The sequence below is a fragment of the Sebastes umbrosus genome, chromosome 6 (assembly GCF_015220745.1).
Source record: "Sebastes umbrosus isolate fSebUmb1 chromosome 6, fSebUmb1.pri, whole genome shotgun sequence".
Classification (NCBI taxonomy): Eukaryota; Metazoa; Chordata; class Actinopteri; order Perciformes; family Sebastidae; genus Sebastes; species Sebastes umbrosus.
Window position 1 is genome coordinate 24,716,302 of NC_051274.1, and position 23,160 is coordinate 24,739,461.

Sequence of the window (23,160 nt, forward strand, 5' to 3'; positions counted from 1 at the left end):
TCACTGAAACAGGTTTTGCTTGCTGTAACCATTCCTCCGGTCCATACTGCCCATTAAAGGATTATTGGTGCCTTAGATCTTTGTTTACTGCCTGCAAAAAGAGTTACCTTACTCTGCTGGACTAATTGGATTAAAGAACAGTCTTTACCTCCACAATACCTCTGGAAAAGATTAATTACATTATTAAAAGGTAAACAATCGCTCTTTAAAAACTTTTGGGGTCCTTTTATAAAATATATGGAGAATGTTGATCTAAACAGGGTTATAATAGTAAACTAAAATAAAAATAAGCAGTTAAAATATTTTTGTATCCTTTAAGAGAAATTAATAAAAATGAACTTAAATTAATTTCAGTTTTAGTTTCTAGCTCTAATATATCACTACTGAAAAAGGAGACGGCATGTATTTCCATCAACTCTCGTGACATTGAACTACAGAAATTGAACAGACTTGACCTTCCAGGAGATGGCGCTATTCTGCAATTGCTTCAATAAAGTAGCGCAAAGACTAAATATTAAACACTATGGCCATTCTTACACAGTTCTCAAACTATATATTTTGTATGTAAATATAGCTTAATAATTCTGCGACATTATACCTGGCCCTAACAAAAACAAACAAAAACTATTGTAAAACTAAATATATAAAAAGTAAAACTATATTTCTGAAAAACTGAAACTAACACTAGCAAACACACTCTGAAAACTAAAACTAAACTAAAAGCAAAATTGAAAAGTCAAAACTAAACTAAAATAAAAACTAATTGAAAATTCAAAACTATTATAACCTTGGTTAATAGTCTCTGGCTCATTGGTTGTTGCAGACTGTGACTTTAGTATAAACATGTTATATTTTTATATTGTGAATGTGATACCGAACAAAAAGTCCACGATCAAAACGTTGCATCTCTAATAAACTCAGTGCTGAAAGTGTGCAGGAATAAGTCAATAGAAATTCAGTCATAAATACAACTTGAAGTGACTGTAATTGTAGTATTTTTACATGAAATAACTGCAATCCATTATTGATTAATCTGCTGATTATTTTCTTGATTAATTGATTTTGGTCTGTGAAACAGCGTCTTATTTTGTTTGACCAACTGTCACATATGAGAAGCCAAAACCATCAAATATTTGGTATTTTTGCTTGAAAGAAAAAAATTCTATTCAATTGTCAAATAGTTGCAAATTATTTTCTGTAAACTAAAAGTTCTATACACATTCATCATCTTAAAACAAATTCTTCTTGTATTCTCTCTTTTACCACCATGTTTGAGGTGGTTACATTGAGGCCCTGTGGGATAATTAAGACTTCAGCTTTGTGGTGGCCCTGAAGACTTTCAGCTCCATCAGTGTCACATTAACAGTGAGTCTAATCCCAAACACATGATGGCTGTGGAGGGAGAGGGACTGGCCTCATCTCCCTCTGGAAAATCCCATCAACTGCACTCAGGATTCCTGAGAATTTCCAAAGCGAACATTAGTTTCATTTTCACCTACAGTATTTATGGCTGGGAGGAGGTGTAGATAGGAATTCTTCTTTCTTTTTTTCTCTCAAACATCAGCACTTAAACAAGAGAGCGTACAGTATAGAGACCTCTGTGTTTAAGAGCTACAACAATTAGTTTGCAACTATTTTGATGATCAGTTAATTGTTTGAGAACATTTTAAATAAAAAACTCCATTCAGTCTTTGATTCCTTTCCGGCTTCTTAATGTGAGAATTTGACACATTTCTGTCTCATAAATGTTAGTAAACTGAATACGTTGAATTTTGGACTGTTTGTTAGACAAAAGAAGACATCTCAAGGTGCTATCTATCTTGGGCTTTGGGAAACTGTGGCGGACATTTTTCACTGTCTTCTTACATTAAATAATCTGTAGAGTAATCGACAATGGAAATAATCGCCAGTTGCAGCCCTACTGTCTTTATTACAGACCCCAGTGGAAGAAGTACTCAGATCTTTTAAGTAAAAGTAGAAATACTCTGTGACAAGTAAAAAACAAGAGGACAAGTACAAGTCCTGCATTCAAAATGTAATTTATTATCAAGATATACTTAAAATACCAAAGTAAAGTACTTATTATGCAGAGTGGCAAAATAAATGTAGTGAAGAAAAAGTACAAATTACCTCCAAAATGTAGCGAAGTAGAAATTTAAAGTTTAAATTTAAAATAGAAATACTCATGTAAAGAACTAATACCTCATAATTGTACAGTACTTCAGTAAAATGTACTGAGTTACATCCCACCACTGTTTACAGAGCGCATGTGGGTGTATGTCTGTACACAATGACACACAATACATCAGGCTCAATACATACAGTACATTATCCTATATGACCCAGTTACATGTTATAGGCTAGACAATGAGCGAAACAGATAAATTACGCATGCCACGGTGCATGCTGGGACACGCTCCTCAGATATGAGCTCATCAGCAAAGATCAGCGTCTGTACCGTGACTCAATGTGTCATTAGGAAAGAGAAAGGATGAGTCCTCTCTTGTATTCACTCAGTCATCTGTTCAAGCACAGGAACCTGTTTCAATGTTCAGATAATATGCTGACAGGTGTAAAACAAAAGATACAGGCTACTGGCATCTTCCCACACAAATATAAGTATTTGAATCTAGTAGTCTGTCCGCTTTGTTGTTTGTTCTGATGATTACTATTTTCATTCTGTGCAATAACAAGACTTTTGTAATACCCAGTCGATGTTGTAATATCTACAGTATGACTTAGAGGGGAGTCCAGATTTCACAAATCAAGATCAAGATTATTAATCACAGGAAGTACCTATCAACAGTTGTACGATGTCTTCTGTGCCTTTAGAGGAGCTGAGATGAGTCAAAGTCGTCAGGGTTATCTGAGGGTTATCTGAGCTTGGGAGTCAGTGAGGGACCAATATTAGAGACTAAAAGTCAATATTTCTCAGCCTCGGCCGCTTTGATTTTGACAAGTATTTCTTTAACCTTGCAAGTTGCCCAACTTTATGATACTAAATCACTGGAGTGCCCCTTTAAAAACAGTTTATAGCCACGCTAGCGACTGTGTGAGGCTGTAATGCTCATTGTAAAAGAAGGTCAAACTGTTTTGATGGATAAAAGCGCAGGTCAAAATGTGTATTTGTTTGGCCAGAGAGTGGTGTACTGTAAGAATCTACATCTGAAGGGTTTATCATGACGTGAGCATGAAAGTGTTAAGAGATGTTCGTGGCAGTGTTTATTTATATGAGGGCGGTGTAAAAAGAAAAGGTCAACACATGAAGATACTTGTGAAATTTTATGATCATAAGTAGAGAAGTGAAAGCGAGGTGGAGAGATGTAAACATACAAATGCAAAGTGGCACTAAACACAAGACACAGCTGAGGCTAAGTGGTTGAAGAAGTACTCAGATCTTTTACTTAAGCAAAAGTATTAATACCACAGTGTAAAAATACTCACATATATACTTTAAGTACCAAAAGTAAATGTACTCATGCAGAGTGGCCCATTTCATGTATTAGTTGATTAATATTTTGTATTAATAATCTGAATCTGAGTAACTTAAGTTATATAAATAAATGTAGTGAAGTTAAAAGTACAATATTGTCTTCCAAAATGTAGTGGAGTAGAATTATAAAGTAGTATAAAATGGAAATACTTAAGTAAAGTACCAGGAAGTTAAGTACAGTACTACAGTAAGTTAAGCAGCAGACAGGTTGTCCTCCAGACTGAGAGACAGGTACAGCTCAGGTGAACTCTGACTCACCATCTTGTCTCGACAAGGAAGCTCTGAATTACGATAAGTCTTGATAACACCTGTTTCCTCGTCACACAATTACTTAATTTCTGTCTAAGTTGTACTTCATCATGGCTCATACTCACATGAGCTGCGACAGGTAGTTTGTCAGGGACTCACTCACTTCAGACAGTCATCATTCATCTGACAGGAGGTGCAGCGATACAGCACGTAACACATCATGTAACAAAGTACAGATACTAAAATACTACAGTGACGTACAAATTTGAGGTACTTGTACTTTGATCGTGTATATCCATTCCAATGCCACTTATACTTCACTACCTTTATTTGGCAGCTACAGCTACTACTTCACCAATTAAGATTTTAGTGTACATACAAAACATATGCGTTTATAAAACCATTTTTATAGATTAAACTACCGAAGGACATTATCATTATATATTACATTATGCCAAAAATGTGTTACACAGAGAAAATGAGATTGAGTCAGGTCAGAGCAGTCTGAGTTTTGTGGTTAAACTTTCCTCATTTTCTTAACCTGGATCGGCAGCATTTCACCTCTCACATCTCCTCCTCACTGCCCTGATTTCTTAAAAGTAGCAATCCTTTTGTTTTTACATAAGCACACGTCAGCTGATGTTCCTCCCTGCAGATCTCTGATGACATGGTGTGGTAAAATAAGGAACTGCATATTAATTAAAATGCTGAATATAAAATCTTGTTATCCCAGTGAGAAAATACATTTTGTCATGAAGTTTGACATTTTTTATTACTTTCTTGTCTGTACAACACGGTACATAACAGACACAAAACAAACAAAAACATTAAGAGGGAAAATAATAAAGGGCACAATCCAAACTTATGTTTACTGCACTTCTGAGGGCTTTTATACCGGACGTTTGTAGTCTTGTTTGTCTTACTACAGCAATAAGTGACTAATGGTGAAACATTTTACCTCTCAAAAGCCATAAGAGTGACTTTACAAATATTTTTACAATCTCCAAGCTTTGATTTGTGGTGAAATGTCAGTGAACAAATGTTTGCTAACTGTGAAGAATGAGAAGATCAATGTCTATATTTCAATCATCAGAAAAAGACCTAAGGATCACCTAAAATATCAAGTGAACCATTATGATTTGTCAAATAAAACTCATTTTACATTGTTAAACCCAAATGTTAAACTTCAAATTTAACACTTCAACTGGACCCAACATACAGACTATTTACAACTGAGGCAACAAAGAAAACACAAAAACATTTTTCTTCCGGCAATGAACTTCAAATGCACCGAAAAAGGCAGATTTCCATACATCAAATGGTAACATCTTCAAGCATGTCTGTGTAAAAGGCAACACAATAAATAAAACAAATGGCACAGAAGGTTTAGACAATCAAAACTCAGAAGCACAACGTCTTGTGAAATATTCACAGGAAACTAAACACTAAAGCAAGCACGCGAAAAATCTTCAGAGTCGACGTCCCTGCAGACGGCAACACAAGCTGGACTAAACAGAATTGAGATAAACAAAAAATCACAATCTAATTACAGTGAGAGGAATAAGAGAATGACATTTATAATTCAATATAGTATTTGTATTTACAAGCATTTATACAACTGAGGGCATCAAACGGGGGTTCAAGCTTATTACTACATTAGGACATGGAGCAGAACAATCAGATCATATAATGCACCAAAATATAAACCTTGTAAACATCTCACCTTTTATCTCAGATATCAGTCAGATTAAGTTTCTATTAGCCAGGTTCATAATATATTTGTCCTTACTTTAAGGCATAGGTATCAAGCTTAGGAGTGAGCCTCTTATACGATTTTATTTTAAATAAGCCAGATTTAATCTGAAGGTTTCACTCCAACGAGGAAATCTCTACTCGTCACGGCAAACCCCCTCCCAGGCAAAACGTCCCTTCTTGTCTCTGGATCAGCTCAGTTAGCTGTAAAGTTATAAGATCTCCTCCACTCCGTGCGCAAAGATCATGACGAGGCCGGGCTCCAGGATCATGTCCTCCCCCATATGCTGATTCTCACAGGCCATCACCACCACTGCCTGCTTGCCAGGGATACGCTTGGCAACGTAGTTCTCATAGTAGCGCCTGTTCATCTGCCGCGTCTCGAGCGTGGCCAGTCCCTGAGGCCAGTTGCGCTCGTGGGCGTTCTCGATCAGGTCGTTCACAATTGAGAGAGGACAGCCGCTGTCGATGAGGGAGCGTTTGATGACGGCCTGGAGCACAGCATCGGGAGTGGAGATCATCCCGCCCCAGCGTGTCACCCTGGCAGGCTGCATGGAGTTCACCCACCTGAAGATGAGATGAAGTGAAAACCACAAGAAAATTAGGGCCTGAGCTGCAGCTCCCTGACAAAGTTAAAGAGTAACTTTGGTATTGTTCAACCCTATTTTCCCATGTTTTTGTGTTTAACTGACTAATGGGGAAAACTATTTCTGGCAATTGGTCCAGTATTGAGGGAGAGCGCTGTAGACAGCAGCTGCTCACGAGCTGCAGTATGGTGCTATTGGGGCAAGCAGGCACTGTCATTTTGGAAAGAGTCTCGCTCAAGGAGAAGTCTCGTTGTGAAATCTGGCGAGGTGATGTGTTGCTGGAAGACAATAGTGGAATATATCCATGGTGGAAACACAAGAGTTTGTTGTGTTGGAGTACAGAAAGCGTAGCTTAGTGTTATCTAAAAGATTTTCAATGTCCTGGCTGAATATTTAGACGATTTCCAATGTGGATGAGGTCTTGGAATTCGATGGCCGCCCGTATTTATTTGAGCCAGAGCATACGGATAGACTTCTCCTTGAGCGGGACTTGAACACAATAACAAACAGACCGGATCAAGAGAAAGGTAAGAAAAATGTATCATTTCTCTGTAGGATCTTTTCCATAATGTTGTCAAACACTGATAATAACAATCTGAGCCTGTCAGTGGCAAAAACAAGCACTTTCAGTGAACGTAACGTTACATTGACGCTGCTCACTTGACCTCGCAGCTCGTTTCACGGCTGCTGGTTACAGCATTCTCCCTCTAAACTGGACCAATTTCAAAAATTGTTGTCCGCATTTGTCACTTAGACTTAAACACATGGGAAAATAGGGTCCAGGTTGAAAAATACAGAAGTTACCCTTTAATATTAGAAAACAAGCGGAAGAGAGAATGAAATTTCACTTACTCCAAGATCTCATTGTACTCTATGCTCTCCTCGAGGTTTTGCAGGTTGGGGTTAGCACTGCGGATTGCTCTCATGTAGGCTTTTAGCAGCTGAATGTCCCGTTTCTGGAAATTAAAAGCATCATCTTCAGTGACTGATTTCACAAAATCTCCTAAAGCTAAACAGGAATTTAGAAATGGCTAATTTACTACAGTAAAGTCTGGTGGCTGCCTCAAAAGCTGCACATATAAGGATGTAACACATTTCTCAATATCTTTGGATCCAGTATTCTGCCCTTAAATCACTTTTATTGGATTTTTGGCAAATACTGATCCTCAATCGTTTTAGCTTCAGATTCCAATCTAGCCATTAAGAATATATATTGTAATATAAGGCACTGCTTATAGAGTTAAGTGATAATTGTATATAATATTCTTCTTCTCCTCCTTTATATATTGTGACAAAACTGTCAGGTCTCATGTCCAAATGACAACACACACAACATTAGACCTTAAAAACTTGACTGCGTTCAACTAAGGTGCCAATTATACAGATATACACAGTACCAAACACAAATTAAACAGAACATATACAGAAACATGCACCCATACCATCCTGTACCACAAAGACATATCACACTCAAATTATTAATAAGACCCAGTCAAGCAAACATTCTACAAAACAATAATCATAATCTGTACCCAAATATGTTGAGCCCTTTATAAACCCAGATCCCAAAAAGCATTTTAGTAACTGAATAATAGTAAGTACTCAGTAGAAAACTCTGTCAATACAAAGTGGTTGTTATGGAAAATAAATATGCTCTTGGCTATTTCAAAACCTGTTCCACAGAAAACAAGAAAAACAATATTTTTCAGAACTAGGCTCATAAAGTCATTTTTAGTTAACACATTAGTGAGCAGGCAAATATTCTTACTTGTTCCCCCAACTGGTGTTTATGCTCTGCAACAGTTTTCTCCAGATCGGAAATCTTAGTCTGTTGCTGCTGGACGACGCTCCGCAAGTGTTTGATGCAGTTATGGTTGGGCACCTCGTCTTTGGGCATCTCAAGCCTGCAAGAGTGGGGGAGATAGAATAATTGGAGAGAAAATAGAGGATTTAATACCATACCAAACAGAGGACAGGTTATACATTTTTGTAAATAATTTATTTTGCTTTTACAGCATAAATATTTAATGGTGATAATTATTATTATTCATTTTGGTTGAGCAACTGTTGTGTTTCGATTAGCTGTCACTTGACCTGTCTCTAGAGTTCAAAGGGTGACTAGAAATTCATAATCAATGCACAGTCACAATGCAGTGTACAAGCCACTCACCCACATCCCTCCTCACAGTTGACGGGCCTTTTGGGGTTGTGCTCACAGTCCTTGAGGTGTGACTGCAGCTGGTCCAGCCGCAGAGTGGCTATGCAACCAAAACCCGCATTATCACAGCTGATCTGAAGCTTGGACAGCATGTTGCGCATGATGCGTGGCACGGGCCGGAGGTGAGCGAGCGTCACTACCGTGCGGTCAACAGGACATATCTGCTGCTGGGCGAACCACTGTGTTATACAGGCATTGCAGAAGGCATGCTCACAGTGTGGAGCCTGAAATGGAAAAAAGGAGAACACAGAGCCCCAAAAATGAAAAATGTGAACGCTGATACGATTAAGGTTTGGGTAATCTTTCAGACAGGAACTTGCCTGCACTGGTTCTTCGAGCACTCCACTACATATAGGGCACAGCAGGTCTTCATCCACCTCCCCTTGGAACCTCGTAACGTCGTACCCCATGGTACATTACTGGGATCCACAACCTCCTGAGCAACACACAGCCAAAGCAAATTAAATTTTCAGACAACTTAAATGCATCAACATGTGACTGTAGATATTACACAAATATATACTTTGAGCCTACCTCACTCACAAAGGGCCTTAAATGCTTCCATTCAGCTCTTGATGTTAAGCTGATGCGTCACATCTGGCAGAAATAATCTGTCTGGTGAAAGAGACACAGACACTCCCTGCAAAACAATTATGATATTCACACTGATTATTTAGTTTTCAAAAGACTATTGGATAGCTGATTGTTGGAGCTGAGTATGCTATATAATCTAAACCCACATGATAAACACAATATACATGCAGCTTATCTACAGACATATATTTAAATGGAAGGAAGATCAGTCAAGATCAAGCATTAGCAAACTATACTCTACTACTAGACTCTATAAAAAAGGAAAAACGAGAGGAACATTGCTAATAAACATATATTATGATATTATTAAATCAATCAAAGCTATAAAAGGTACAATGACTCAAGAAAGTTTAGTCATTTGAGCCAGGATGACTCTATAAAAAGGAAAAACGAGGGAAACATTGCTAATAAACATATATTGTGATATTATTAAATCAATAAAAAGCTATAAAAGGTACAATGACTCAAGAAATTTGAGCACACAGCCATATTTAATACATCCCAGAGCCAAAAAGAGATGCCCTTGATCAGTGTGTGGTTTCCTAACATTATCCTCAAGCCGAGCTCCATCATCTTGAGGAGAGCATCCTGTTGTCCCAGGTGACTGCTGGCTGCAGGCTGACCCAATTTCAGAGAAAGCAGCAGCAGCACACCGGTCTGGAGGCGTTTTTACAGACAGATCCCTTTTTTCTTCCCATCGCACTCAGCATGCCTTTGCACACAAGCTAATGGTAGCTATGATGTATAAGGTTAGTTCAGTGTTACAAATAACACTAAACAATAGCTTTGGGTTTATAATGAGTTAAACTTCTTGACTAAACACTCCAATGCTTTGAGTTCAGATGTCAGTACAGCTTTGCTCGCCATGAATTAAATGTGGCTAACGCTTGCTAACAGGCTAGCAACTGGTATCGTTGGTTTCCTCTGGATGTTAGCCATCAAGCTAACCAGACAGACCTCAGTCTGGACAAACTACACCCACAAATGTCTCATTACAATCACACACATTTGAAGAAAACATCACAACGGACTGATTTACTTACTTGAACATGTAGTAGAACAGATCCTTATCACGATGTTTGTGTATTTTCGGACGTCCTACTGTAACTAGTAGCTCGCTAGCCACGTCTCTGTGCTACATCCTCTCTACACCTTCTGCACAGCGGTTGCAGCCGAGTCTGAGACCGGAAGTGCCACTATAGTGATGTGTCGGTCAAGAACGAACCGGCTAAAAAGAGCCGGCTCCCATGGTTCACTTAAAGGGACTGTTTGTAACTTCTTACACGTATGAATCTACCGGGTCGGTGTCCCATGCGCGCTCGCGTGTGGCTACGCTGTTCAGACTCAGACTCCAACACAAACTACACGGAAGCACCAAAACCGCAAAGTTCTATCTAGTGAAGCCCGTCTTGCAAAACAGTGTTGGCGGCAGTCGTAGTACGCGGGGGAAACCGTAGCTTTGGTCTCCAGGGCCGGAGTCTCTGCTGTACTCTGCTCCTCTGCCTGCTTGCCTTCACTCACACACCGCGCGCGTTCTCGCTCCACTCTTACGTGCATGCGCGCACACTCCACACTGCAGAAGAGTTAGTCTAGCTCTGAGAATATCTAGTAAATGTACAGTGGACGTTTGTGCAGAAATAACTGCTGCAGCTCCTCCAGACCAACAGAGGTTTTCCGTGTCTTGTGAAGTGACGGGGCTCCGCAGCGAGAAACGTTATCATCTCTGACTTGGTGTCGGAGGGAGACACCCAGGCACCCGGTCAGAGACGATAACGTTTCTCTTCCTGCTTCAGCCCCGGAGGCTGAGGCAGGAAAAGCCAACGCTATGATCAGCAGTGATTCATGGAGAGACGTTCGTCTGGTCAGTTAACATTACTGCCAAGCAGGTGAAATATAGAGTGATATTGTGGTTTTAGCTGACGTGTGTCGCCTCACTGTGTTGAGCGATGTACGTTCATGTCTATTTAGAGCGAGCACAAGCGCGAGCCCGACGCTGACTTTCGTTGACTTAACGGCCACAGGTGTCGCTGTTAACAAGCAATTCTGATTCTTACAAACAGTCTCTTTAATTCAAGGCAGAATGATAGCATGATCTTCTCCGCGCCACGGGCACTCCATGCACTGATGGTACGTGTCCACAGCCTCCATGCTTTCCACACTTCCCCATTCATTGTCTATGTAAGCAGCCGCGCCATGCATTCTGGTAGAGTGGCGTCACGATTCATGAGACGGAACGTCACGACGCCCGCTCCTCATTTGCATAAAGTTGAGGGCTATTTTACTTTATGTAAATCTCCGTGGTGTCCACCAAGCGTCCAATGTTGGGAAGCGTCGCGTCCCCTCGCAATAAAAAAACGCCCCTGTGGAGACATACCATTACTGTGACTGACGTTGTGTTATTGACATCCGTGTGACCAATCAGGTGATGACAGACAAGGACCATACCATCAAGCAGGGAAGGGCGGGGTCGCACGGCGTGCTGACGGTCTACAGGTACAGAGCAGGAGGGAGAGGATGAGAAAAAGAGAGAGAGGAGTGCGGCGCGCGAACAGCAGATAAGATGAGTTACAGTCAGAAACGAAGCAGCATGTAAAATTACGGTATTCTGGAAATTATACGGTTTAGTATAATTATATTGAATAATTTAAGTGATATATGTGCACACATACTAATCATAGGTCAAAACAACTAAAGCTAAGTTTGGCTGAATTATAAAAGGCAGAAGTGAAGTAAAATGAAGAGCCGTTTGGGAGCCGAAAGAGCCGGCTCCTCTTGGTGAGCTGAGCCAAATGATCTGGCTCACTAAAAAGAGCCGGAATTCCCATCACTAACCGGAAGTGCCACTGCTAGCTGACGCTGCCTCCATTTGAGCCAACCCTCTACTACTGCTGCTGGTTTATAGCTAAGAGAGACACAAATCAAACTAAACCAAACAATATATAGACCGATTCAAATGGCCGGGACGGCTTCAGTAGCTGGCGAAGTGTTCGTCGATGCTTTGCCGTATTTTGACCAAGGTTACGACGCAGCAGGAGTCCGAGAAGCGGTGAGTAAACAGAGAGCTAAGCTAACTGGAGCTAGCCGCTAGCTCACCATGCTTCACTCAGCTAATGGACAAGACACACTGTAGAAACACTTTAATGCTACACTTGGTGGTTAGAAACTACAACAATTAGTCTGCCCACAGTTAGATATGCTGATGTTTAGCATGCTCGTTTGTTTTAGTGAGTTATTTAGCCAACAGTAGGTAACTGTTCGTGTTTCAATTGTATGTTAGCTAGCTATCTGCTTCCTGTGAAGAGTGTAGTCTGTGTAGTAGCTGATACTCTCACATTAAAATCCATTGAATATTAATGTGTTTTGGTTACTACAGAACTCCTCAGAGAACAAGACCTTTTATTAAGTGCTCAATTACCCATCATCACTCTTTCTTAGACAGATATGTTGACAGTTCATAGTAGAAGAATCACAGGTGTGACTTTAGTCTCCTCCATTTAGACGTACCAATAAGTTACGCTAGTCAGCCAGCATTTACAAGCCCAGGGAAAATGGAAAATCTATCTATCTTATTATGTATTATTCCGATAAGTAATTTATAAGAAGCCAAATAACTGTCATTGACTTAACAAGCGCAGCATTTACACACTCCGATACAGTAGTCGGCGGTACTGTATTCACACTTTCTCCCCTGTAAGAGATCTCTGGCCCCCAAAAATGTTGATGATCTCTGGTTTAAAGTACACCTTCTAAGCTATCACAATGGAATATTTCCACATGGTAGAAACTAGTATAATTTCTGGTGGTGTAAGTCAGCTATGAGAAATGATGTGTGCTTAAAAAGTCCCTTTCTTTTTCCATTTAAAGATGACATGACACTGATAAATTTGCCTTCAGCCAGAGAGTGAAACTAGCTGTTGTAATCTTTTTATTATGTTATTAGGGCCCGAGCACGAAAGTGCCAGGACCCAACGGTGTCCTGGCACGAAGTGCAAGGAACCTATTGTTTTTCTGGGGATTATTATTATTATTATTAGGGCCCGAGCACGAAAGTGCCAGGACCCAACGGTGTCCTGGCACGAAGTGCAAGGAACCTATTGTTTTTCTGGGGATTATTAGGGCCCGAGCACGAAAGTGCCAGGACCCAACGGTGTCCTGGCACGAAGTGCAAGGAACCTATTGTTTTTCTGGGGATTATTATTATTATTAGGGCCCGAGCACGAAAGTGCCAGGACCCAACGGTGTCCTGGCACGAAGTGCAAGGAACCTATTGTTTTTCTGGGGATTATTATTATTATTCTTTTTCCGCTGGTAGATCGCGTTTTTGACGACCTTAGCCATCCCCAAAACTCACGAAAAGTGGAGTATGCGTCAGAACTGGTGGGAAATTCAATGTTCTGGAGTGACTGGGCTCGGGTGTCTCCAGAGGGCTCCATAGCGCCCCCTAACGTACGCAGTTTTTCAGAGAAAGTTTCTTCGATCTTCACGAAATTCAAGTATGTCATTGCTCACGCCCTCATACCTGGATTAAATGATTTTGAGATTTCTTCGGCAAACAGGAAGTCAGCCATGTTGGACTTCCTGCGTGATTTTAGAATTTACGAACGCATATTTGAAGACTTTAGGATGCACAAAAATTTATGAAACTTTACACACACATCCAAACTAGTAATTACTTCATTTTAGTGGTGAAATTTTGCTTGGGCGTGGCATGTTGGCTCTCTAGCGCCCCCTTATGTCTTTCAGATTTTGAACATACCTTTAGGTACTCGAAAACTCATGAAATTTGGCAAGATGATAGACACCTGTGAACTTTATTTAAATATATAGCCATTAGGCTCAGTGTGTTTAGCCGGCTCTATAGCGCCCCCTAACGCGTTGAAATTTTAACTTTGTCAAAGTTGATCCGATAATCATGAAATTTGGTATGCATATCCCACTCATCATTTGAAACATATTCCTCATTGGGTTTCATTAGCTCCGCCCACCCGGAAGTCGGCCATATTGGATTTCATGTCACTTTTAGCATTTTATAGGCCGCGTACTTTAACGAACTCCTCCTACAGATTTAATCAGATCGATTTGAAATTTGGTCAGGACCATCTTAAGACCTTGAAGATGAAAAGTTATTAAAATCGTGAGTTTTCACTTAACGAGCGGAACGTGGCGTGGCGTCCATTTTGAGCCATTCGCCATGAAACAGGCAGTTATTGTAACTCAACTGTACATAGTCCGATCTGCCCCAAATCTCTCAGGTATGATGGTGGTCCAGTACTGATGACATGTATATGAAAAATTATACTCATAGCCCCGCCCCAAGACGTTAGCCCCGCCCCCGTTCATATCTCATGAACCGTTTATAGTAGAGTCTTGCGGGAGGTGTCATATCACTCAGCAGAGAGTGCCTGTTTCATTGGGGATGGTTAGCCCCGCCCCCTACACATTAGCCCCGCCCCCTTTCATAACTCATGATCCGTTTGTAGTAGAGTCTTGTGGGGGGTGTCATATCACTCAGCAGAGAGTGCCTGTTTCATTGGTGAAAGTTATGCCCGCCCCCTACACATTAGCCACGCCCCCTTTCATAACTCGTGATCCGTTTGTCGTAGAGTCTTGTGGGAGGTGTTATATCGCTCAGCAGAGAGTGCCTGTCGTAGAGCCTTGCGGCAGGCGTCGTGGCGCTCGTCAGAGTTTCGGCTTCACGGTGCCCGGCCGCGTCGGTCGGCGTCCCGCCAGCATCCTCGACGCGCAAGGGGCGAGGGCCCGTTCATCGCTGCTTGCAGCTTTAATTAGGGCCCGAGCACGAAAGTGCCAGGACCCAACGGTGTCCTGGCACGAAGTGCAAGGAACCTATTGTTTTTCTGGGGATTATTATTAGGGCCCGAGCACGAAAGTGCCAGGACCCAACGGTGTCCTGGCACGAAGTGCAAGGAACCTATTGTTTTTCTGGGGATTATTAGGGCCCGAGCACGAAAGTGCCAGGACCCAACGGTGTCCTGGCACGAAGTGCAAGGAACCTATTGTTTTTCTGGGGATTATTATTAGGGCCCGAGCACGAAAGTGCCAGGACCCAACGGTGTCCTGGCACGAAGTGCAAGGAACCTATTGTTTTTCTGGGGATTATTATTATTATTATTATTATTATTCTTTTTCCGCTGCAAGATCGCGTTTTTGACGACCTTAGCCATCCCCAAAACTCACGAAAAGTGGAGTATGCGTCAGAACTGGTGGGAAATTCAATGTTCTGGAGTGACTGGGCTCGGGTGTCTCCAGAGGGCTCCATAGCGCCCCCTAACGTACGCAGTTTTTCAGAGAAAGTTTCTTCGATCTTCACGAAATTCAAGTATGTCATTGCTCACGCCCTCATACCTGGATTAAATGATTTTGAGATTTCTTCGGCAAACAGGAAGTCAGCCATGTTGGACTTCCTGCGTGATTTTAGAATTTACGAACGCATATTTGAAGACTTTAGGATGCACAAAAATTTATGAAACTTTACACACACATCCAAACTAGTAATTACTTCATTTTAGTGGTGAAATTTTGCTTGGGCGTGGCATGTTGGCTCTCTAGCGCCCCCTTATGTCTTTCAGATTTTGAACATACCTTTAGGTACTCGGAATCTCATAAAATTTGGCAAAATGATAGACACCTGTGAACTTTATGTAACTGTATAGCCATTAGGCTCAGTGTGTTTAGCCGGCTCTATAGCGCCCCCTAACGCGTTGAAATTTTAACTTTGTCAAAGTTGATCCGATATTCATGAAATTTGGTATGCATATCCCACTCATCATTTGAAACATATTCCTCATTGGGTTTCATTAGCTCCGCCCACCCGGAAGTCGGCCATATTGGATTTCATGTCACTTTTAGCGTTTTATAGGCCGCGTACTTTAACGAACTCCTCCTACAGATTTGATCAGATGGAGTTGAAATTTGGTCAGGACCATCTTAAGACCTTGAAGATGAAAAGTTATTAAAATGATGAGTGTCCACTTAACGATCGGACCGTAGCGTGGCGGCCATTTTGAGCCATTCGCCATGAAACAGGCAGTTATTGTAACTCAACTGTACATAGTCCGATCTGCCCCAGATTTCTCAGGTATGATGGTGCTCCAGTACTGATGACATGTATATGAAAAATTATACTCATAGCCCCGCCCCAAGACGTTAGCCCCGCCCCCTTTCATATCTCATGAACCGTTTATAGTAGAGTCTTGCGGGAGGTGTCATATCACTCAGCAGAGAGTGCCTGTTTCATTGGGGATGGTTAGCCCCGCCCCCTACACATTAGCCCCGCCCCCTTTTATAACTCATGATCCGTTTGTCGTAGAGTCTTGTGGGAGGTGTCATATCACTCAGCAGAGAGTGCCTGTTTCATTGGTGAAAGTTATGCCCGCCCCCTACACATTAGCCACGCCCCCTTTCATAACTCGTGATCCGTTTGTCGTAGAGCCTTGCGGCAGGCGTCGTCGCGCTCGTCAGAGTTTCGGCTTCACCGTGCCCGGCCGCGTCGGTCGGCGTCCCGCCAGCATCCCCGACGCGCAAGGGGCGAGGGCCCGTTCATCGCTGCTTGCAGCTTTAATTATTATTCTTTTTCCGCTGCAAGATCGCGTTTTTGACGACCTTAGCCATCCCCAAAACTCACGAAAAGTGGAGTATGCGTCAGAACTGGTGGGAAATTCAATGTTCTGGAGTGACTGGGCTCGGGTGTCTCCAGAGGGCTCCATAGCGCCCCCTAACGTACGCAGTTTTTCAGAGAAAGTTTCTTCGATCTTCACGAAATTCAAGTATGTCATTGCTCACGCCCTCATACCTGGATTAAATGATTTTGAGATTTCTTCGGCAAACAGGAAGTCAGCCATGTTGGACTTCCTGCGTGATTTTAGAATTTACGAACGCATATTTGAAGACTTTAGGATGCACAAAAATTTATGAAACTTTACACACACATCCAAACTAGTAATTACTTCATTTTAGTGGTGAAATTTTGCTTGGGCGTGGCATGTTGGCTCTCTAGCGCCCCCTTATGTCTTTCAGATTTTGAACATACCTTTAGGTACTCGAAAACTCATGAAATTTGGCAAGATGATAGACACCTGTGAACTTTATTTAAATATATAGCCATTAGGCTCAGTGTGTTTAGCCGGCTCTATAGCGCCCCCTAACGCGTTGAAATTTTAACTTTGTCAAAGTTGATCCGATAATCATGAAATTTGGTATGCATATCCCACTCATCATTTGAAACATATTCCTCATTGGGTTTCATTAGCTCCGCCCACCCGGAAGTCGGCCATATTGGATTTTATGTACGATTTTCCCAATTTTTGAGTTTTATTGGCCACGTACTTTAACGAACTCCTCCTACAGATTTGATCAGATGGAGTTGAAATTTGGTCAGGACCATCTTAAGACCTTGAAGATGAAAAGTTATTAAAATGATGAGTGTCCACTTAACGATCGGACCGTAGCGTGGCGGCCATTTTGAGCCATTCGCCAGTTATTGTAACTCAACTGTACATAGTCCGATCTGCCCCAAATCTCTCAGGTATGATGGTGCTCCAGTACTGATGACATGTATATGAAAAATTATACTCATAGCCCCGCCCTAAGACGTTAGCCCCGCCCCCTTTCATAACTCATGAACCGTTTATAGTAGAGTCTTGTGGGATGTGTCATATCACTCAGCAGAGAGTGGGTTAACCCTAACTCAACTGTACATAGTCCGATCTGCCCCAAATTTCTCAGGTATGATAAGGGTCCAGTCCTGATTATATGTAAATGCAAAAATATAGTCATAGCCACGGCCCCTACACATTAGCCCCGCCCCCTTTCATAACTCATGATCCGTTTGTCGTAGAGTCTTGTGGGAGGTGTCATATCACTCAGCAGAGAGTGCCTGTTTCATTGGTGAAGGTTATCCCCGCCCCAAGACGTTAGCCCCGCCCCCTTTCATAACTCATGATCCGTTTGTCGTAGAGTCTTGTGGGAGGTGTCATATCACTCAGCAGAGAGTGCCTGTTTCATTGGTGAAGGTTATGCCCGCCCCCTACACATTAGCCACGCCCCCTTTCATTACTCATGATCCGTTTGTCGTAGAGTCTTGTGGGAGGTGTTATATCGCTCAGCAGAGAGTGCCTGTTTCATTGGTGAAGGTTATGCCCGCCCCCTACACATTAGCCCCGCCCCCTTTCATAACTCGTGATCCGTTTGTCGTAGAGTCTTGTGGGAAGTGTCATATAACTCAGCAGAGAGTGCCTGTTTCATTGGTGAAGGTTATGCCCGCCCCCTACACATTAGCCCCGCCCCCTTTCATAACTCATGAACCGTTTGTCGTAGAGCCTTGCGGCAGGCGTCGTGGCGCTCGTCAGAGTTTCGGCTTCACGGTGCCCGGCCGCGTCGGTCGGCGTCCCGCCAGCATCCCCGACGCGCAAGGGGCGAGGGCCCGTTCATCGCTGCTTGCAGCTTTAATTATTATTCTTTTTCCGCTGCAAGATCGCGTTTTTGACGACCTTAGCCATCCCCAAAACTCACGAAAAGTGGAGTATGCGTCAGAACTGGTGGGAAATTCAATGTTCTGGAGTGACTGGGCTCGGGTGTCTCCAGAGGGCTCCATAGCGCCCCCTAACGTACGCAGTTTTTCAGAGAAAGTTTCTTCGATCTTCACGAAATTCAAGTATGTCATTGCTCACGCCCTCATACCTGGATTAAATGATTTTGAGATTTCTTCGGCAAACAGGAAGTCAGCCATGTTGGACTTCCTGCGTGATTTTAGAATTTACGAACGCATATTTGAAGACTTTAGGATGCACAAAAATTTATGAAACTTTACACACACATCCAAACTAGTAATTACTTAATTTTAGTGGTGAAATTTTGCTTGGGCGTGGCATGTTGGCTCTCTAGCGCCCCCTTATGTCTTTCAGATTTTGAACATACCTTTAGGTACTCGAAAACTCATGAAATTTGGCAAGATGATAGACACCTGTGAACTTTATTTAAATATATAGCCATTAGGCTCAGTGTGTTTAGCCGGCTCTATAGCGCCCCCTAACGCGTTGAAATTTTAACTTTGTCAAAGTTGATCCGATAATCATGAAATTTGGTATGCATATCCCACTCATCATTTGAAACATATTCCTCATTGGGTTTCATTAGCTCCGCCCACCCGGAAGTCGGCCATATTGGATTTCATGTCACTTTTAGCATTTTATAGGCCGCGTACTTTAACGAACTCCTCCTACAGATTTAATCAGATCGATTTGAAATTTGGTCAGGACCATCTTAAGACCTTGAAGATGAAAAGTTATTAAAATCGTGAGTTTTCACTTAACGAGCGGAACGTGGCGTGGCGTCCATTTTGAGCCATTCGCCATGAAACAGGCAGTTATTGTAACTCAACTGTACATAGTCCGATCTGCCCCAAATCTCTCAGGTATGATGGTGGTCCAGTACTGATGACATGTATATGAAAAATTATACTCATAGCCCCGCCCCAACACGTTAGCCCCGCCCCCTTTCATATCTCATGAACCGTTTATAGTAGAGTCTTGCGGGAGGTGTCATATCACTCAGCAGAGAGTGCCTGTTTCATTGGGGATGGTTAGCCCCGCCCCCTACACATTAGCCCCGCCCCCTTTCATAACTCATGATCCGTTTGTAGTAGAGTCTTGTGGGGGGTGTCATATCACTCAGCAGAGAGTGCCTGTTTCATTGGTGAAAGTTATGCCCGCCCCCTACACATTAGCCACGCCCCCTTTCATAACTCGTGATCCGTTTGTCGTAGAGTCTTGTGGGAGGTGTTATATCGCTCAGCAGAGAGTGCCTGTCGTAGAGCCTTGCGGCAGGCGTCGTGGCGCTCGTCAGAGTTTCGGCTTCACGGTGCCCGGCCGCGTCGGTCGGCGTCCCGCCAGCATCCTCGACGCGCATGGGGCGAGGGCCCGTTCATCGCTGCTTGCAGCTTTAATTATTAGGGCCCGAGCACGAAAGTGCCAGGACCCAACGGTGTCCTGGCACGAAGTGCAAGGAACCTATTGTTTTTCTGGGGATTATTATTAGGGCCCGAGCACGAAAGTGCCAGGACCCAACGGTGTCCTGGCACGAAGTGCAAGGAACCTATTGTTTTTCTGGGGATTATTATTAGGGCCCGAGCACGAAAGTGCCAGGACCCAACGGTGTCCTGGCACGAAGTGCAAGGAACCTATTGTTTTTCTGGGGATTATTATTAGGGCCCGAGCACGAAAGTGCCAGGACCCAACGGTGTCCTGGCACGAAGTGCAAGGAACCTATTGTTTTTCTGGGGATTATTATTAGGGCCCGAGCACGAAAGTGCCAGGACCCAACGGTGTCCTGGCACGAAGTGCAAGGAACCTATTGTTTTTCTGGGGATTATTATTATTATTCTTTTTCCGCTGCAAGATCGCGTTTTTGACGACCTTAGCCATCCCCAAAACTCACGAAAAGTGGAGTATGCGTCAGAACTGGTGGGAAATTCAATGTTCTGGAGTGACTGGGCTCGGGTGTCTCCAGAGGGCTCCATAGCGCCCCCTAACGTACGCAGTTTTTCAGAGAAAGTTTCTTCGATCTTCACGAAATTCAAGTATGTCATTGCTCACGCCCTCATACCTGGATTAAATGATTTTGAGATTTCTTCGGCAAACAGGAAGTCAGCCATGTTGGACTTCCTGCGTGATTTTAGAATTTACGAACGCATATTTGAAGACTTTAGGATGCACAAAAATTTATGAAACTTTACACACACATCCAAACTAGTAATTACTTCATTTTAGTGGTGAAATTTTGCTTGGGCGTGGCATGTTGGCTCTCTAGCGCCCCCTTATGTCTTTCAGATTTTGAACATACCTTTAGGTACTCGAAAACTCATGAAATTTGGCAAGATGATAGACACCTGTGAACTTTATTTAAATATATAGCCATTAGGCTCAGTGTGTTTAGCCGGCTCTATAGCGCCCCCTAACGCGTTGAAATTTTAACTTTGTCAAAGTTGATCCGATAATCATGAAATTTGGTATGCATATCCCACTCATCATTTGAAACATATTCCTCATTGGGTTTCATTAGCTCCGCCCACCCGGAAGTCGGCCATATTGGATTTCATGTCACTTTTAGCATTTTATAGGCCGCGTACTTTAACGAACTCCTCCTACAGATTTAATCAGATCGATTTGAAATTTGGTCAGGACCATCTTAAGACCTTGAAGATGAAAAGTTATTAAAATCGTGAGTTTTCACTTAACGAGCGGAACGTGGCGTGGCGTCCATTTTGAGCCATTCGCCATGAAACAGGCAGTTATTGTAACTCAACTGTACATAGTCCGATCTGCCCCAAATCTCTCAGGTATGATGGTGGTCCAGTACTGATGACATGTATATGAAAAATTATACTCATAGCCCCGCCCCAAGACGTTAGCCCCGCCCCCTTTCATATCTCATGAACCGTTTATAGTAGAGTCTTGCGGGAGGTGTCATATCACTCAGCAGAGAGTGCCTGTTTCATTGGGGATGGTTAGCCCCGCCCCCTACACATTAGCCCCGCCCCCTTTCATAACTCATGATCCGTTTGTAGTAGAGTCTTGTGGGGGGTGTCATATCACTCAGCAGAGAGTGCCTGTTTCATTGGTGAAAGTTATGCCCGCCCCCTACACATTAGCCACGCCCCCTTTCATAACTCGTGATCCGTTTGTCGTAGAGTCTTGTGGGAGGTGTTATATCGCTCAGCAGAGAGTGCCTGTCGTAGAGCCTTGCGGCAGGCGTCGTGGCGCTCGTCAGAGTTTCGGCTTCACGGTGCCCGGCCGCGTCGGTCGGCGTCCCGCCAGCATCCTCGACGCGCAAGGGGCGAGGGCCCGTTCATCGCTGCTTGCAGCTTTAATTATTATTCTTTTTCCGCTGCAAGATCGCGTTTTTGACGACCTTAGCCATCCCCAAAACTCACGAAAAGTGGAGTATGCGTCAGAACTGGTGGGAAATTCAATGTTCTGGAGTGACTGGGCTCGGGTGTCTCCAGAGGGCTCCATAGCGCCCCCTAACGTACGCAGTTTTTCAGAGAAAGTTTCTTCGATCTTCACGAAATTCAAGTATGTCATTGCTCACGCCCTCATACCTGGATTAAATGATTTTGAGATTTCTTCGGCAAACAGGAAGTCAGCCATGTTGGACTTCCTGCGTGATTTTAGAATTTACGAACGCATATTTGAAGACTTTAGGATGCACAAAAATTTATGAAACTTTACACACACATCCAAACTAGTAATTACTTCATTTTAGTGGTGAAATTTTGCTTGGGCGTGGCATGTTGGCTCTCTAGCGCCCCCTTATGTCTTTCAGATTTTGAACATACCTTTAGGTACTCGAAAACTCATGAAATTTGGCAAGATGATAGACACCTGTGAACTTTATTTAAATATATAGCCATTAGGCTCAGTGTGTTTAGCCGGCTCTATAGCGCCCCCTAACGCGTTGAAATTTTAACTTTGTCAAAGTTGATCCGATAATCATGAAATTTGGTATGCATATCCCACTCATCATTTGAAACATATTCCTCATTGGGTTTCATTAGCTCCGCCCACCCGGAAGTCGGCCATATTGGATTTCATGTCACTTTTAGCATTTTATAGGCCGCGTACTTTAACGAACTCCTCCTACAGATTTAATCAGATCGATTTGAAATTTGGTCAGGACCATCTTAAGACCTTGAAGATGAAAAGTTATTAAAATCGTGAGTTTTCACTTAACGAGCGGAACGTGGCGTGGCGTCCATTTTGAGCCATTCGCCATGAAACAGGCAGTTATTGTAACTCAACTGTACATAGTCCGATCTGCCCCAAATCTCTCAGGTATGATGGTGGTCCAGTACTGATGACATGTATATGAAAAATTATACTCATAGCCCCGCCCCAAGACGTTAGCCCCGCCCCCTTTCATATCTCATGAACCGTTTATAGTAGAGTCTTGCGGGAGGTGTCATATCACTCAGCAGAGAGTGCCTGTTTCATTGGGGATGGTTAGCCCCGCCCCCTACACATTAGCCCCGCCCCCTTTCATAACTCATGATCCGTTTGTAGTAGAGTCTTGTGGGGGGTGTCATATCACTCAGCAGAGAGTGCCTGTTTCATTGGTGAAAGTTATGCCCGCCCCCTACACATTAGCCACGCCCCCTTTCATAACTCGTGATCCGTTTGTCGTAGAGTCTTGTGGGAGGTGTTATATCGCTCAGCAGAGAGTGCCTGTCGTAGAGCCTTGCGGCAGGCGTCCGT

The 23,160-nt window shown here is 42.8% G+C and overlaps 1 protein-coding gene across 2 annotated transcripts; it reads right to left on the bottom strand.

Annotated features, from left to right (window-relative positions):
- Positions 1 to 4,495: 4,495 nt before the first annotated feature.
- Positions 4,496 to 10,127, bottom strand: LOC119489614 (E3 ubiquitin-protein ligase NRDP1). Of its 2 annotated transcripts, none has more exons than XM_037772303.1 (7): positions 9,937 to 10,127; positions 8,843 to 8,939; positions 8,620 to 8,735; positions 8,252 to 8,523; positions 7,850 to 7,985; positions 6,934 to 7,037; positions 4,496 to 6,061 (listed from the first exon to the last, which is right to left on the bottom strand). In XM_037772303.1, the coding sequence occupies exons 3-7, from the start codon at positions 8,707 to 8,709 to the stop codon at positions 5,707 to 5,709; spliced, it is 957 nt and encodes a 318-aa protein (XP_037628231.1). In that variant the 5' UTR covers positions 8,710 to 8,735; positions 8,843 to 8,939; positions 9,937 to 10,127; the 3' UTR covers positions 4,496 to 5,706. The 2 variants fall into 2 exon arrangements, with proteins under 2 accessions (XP_037628231.1, XP_037628230.1); XM_037772302.1 differs by having other exon boundaries at positions 8,834 to 8,939; positions 9,937 to 10,126.
- Between the last annotated feature and the right edge of the window lie 13,033 nt (positions 10,128 to 23,160).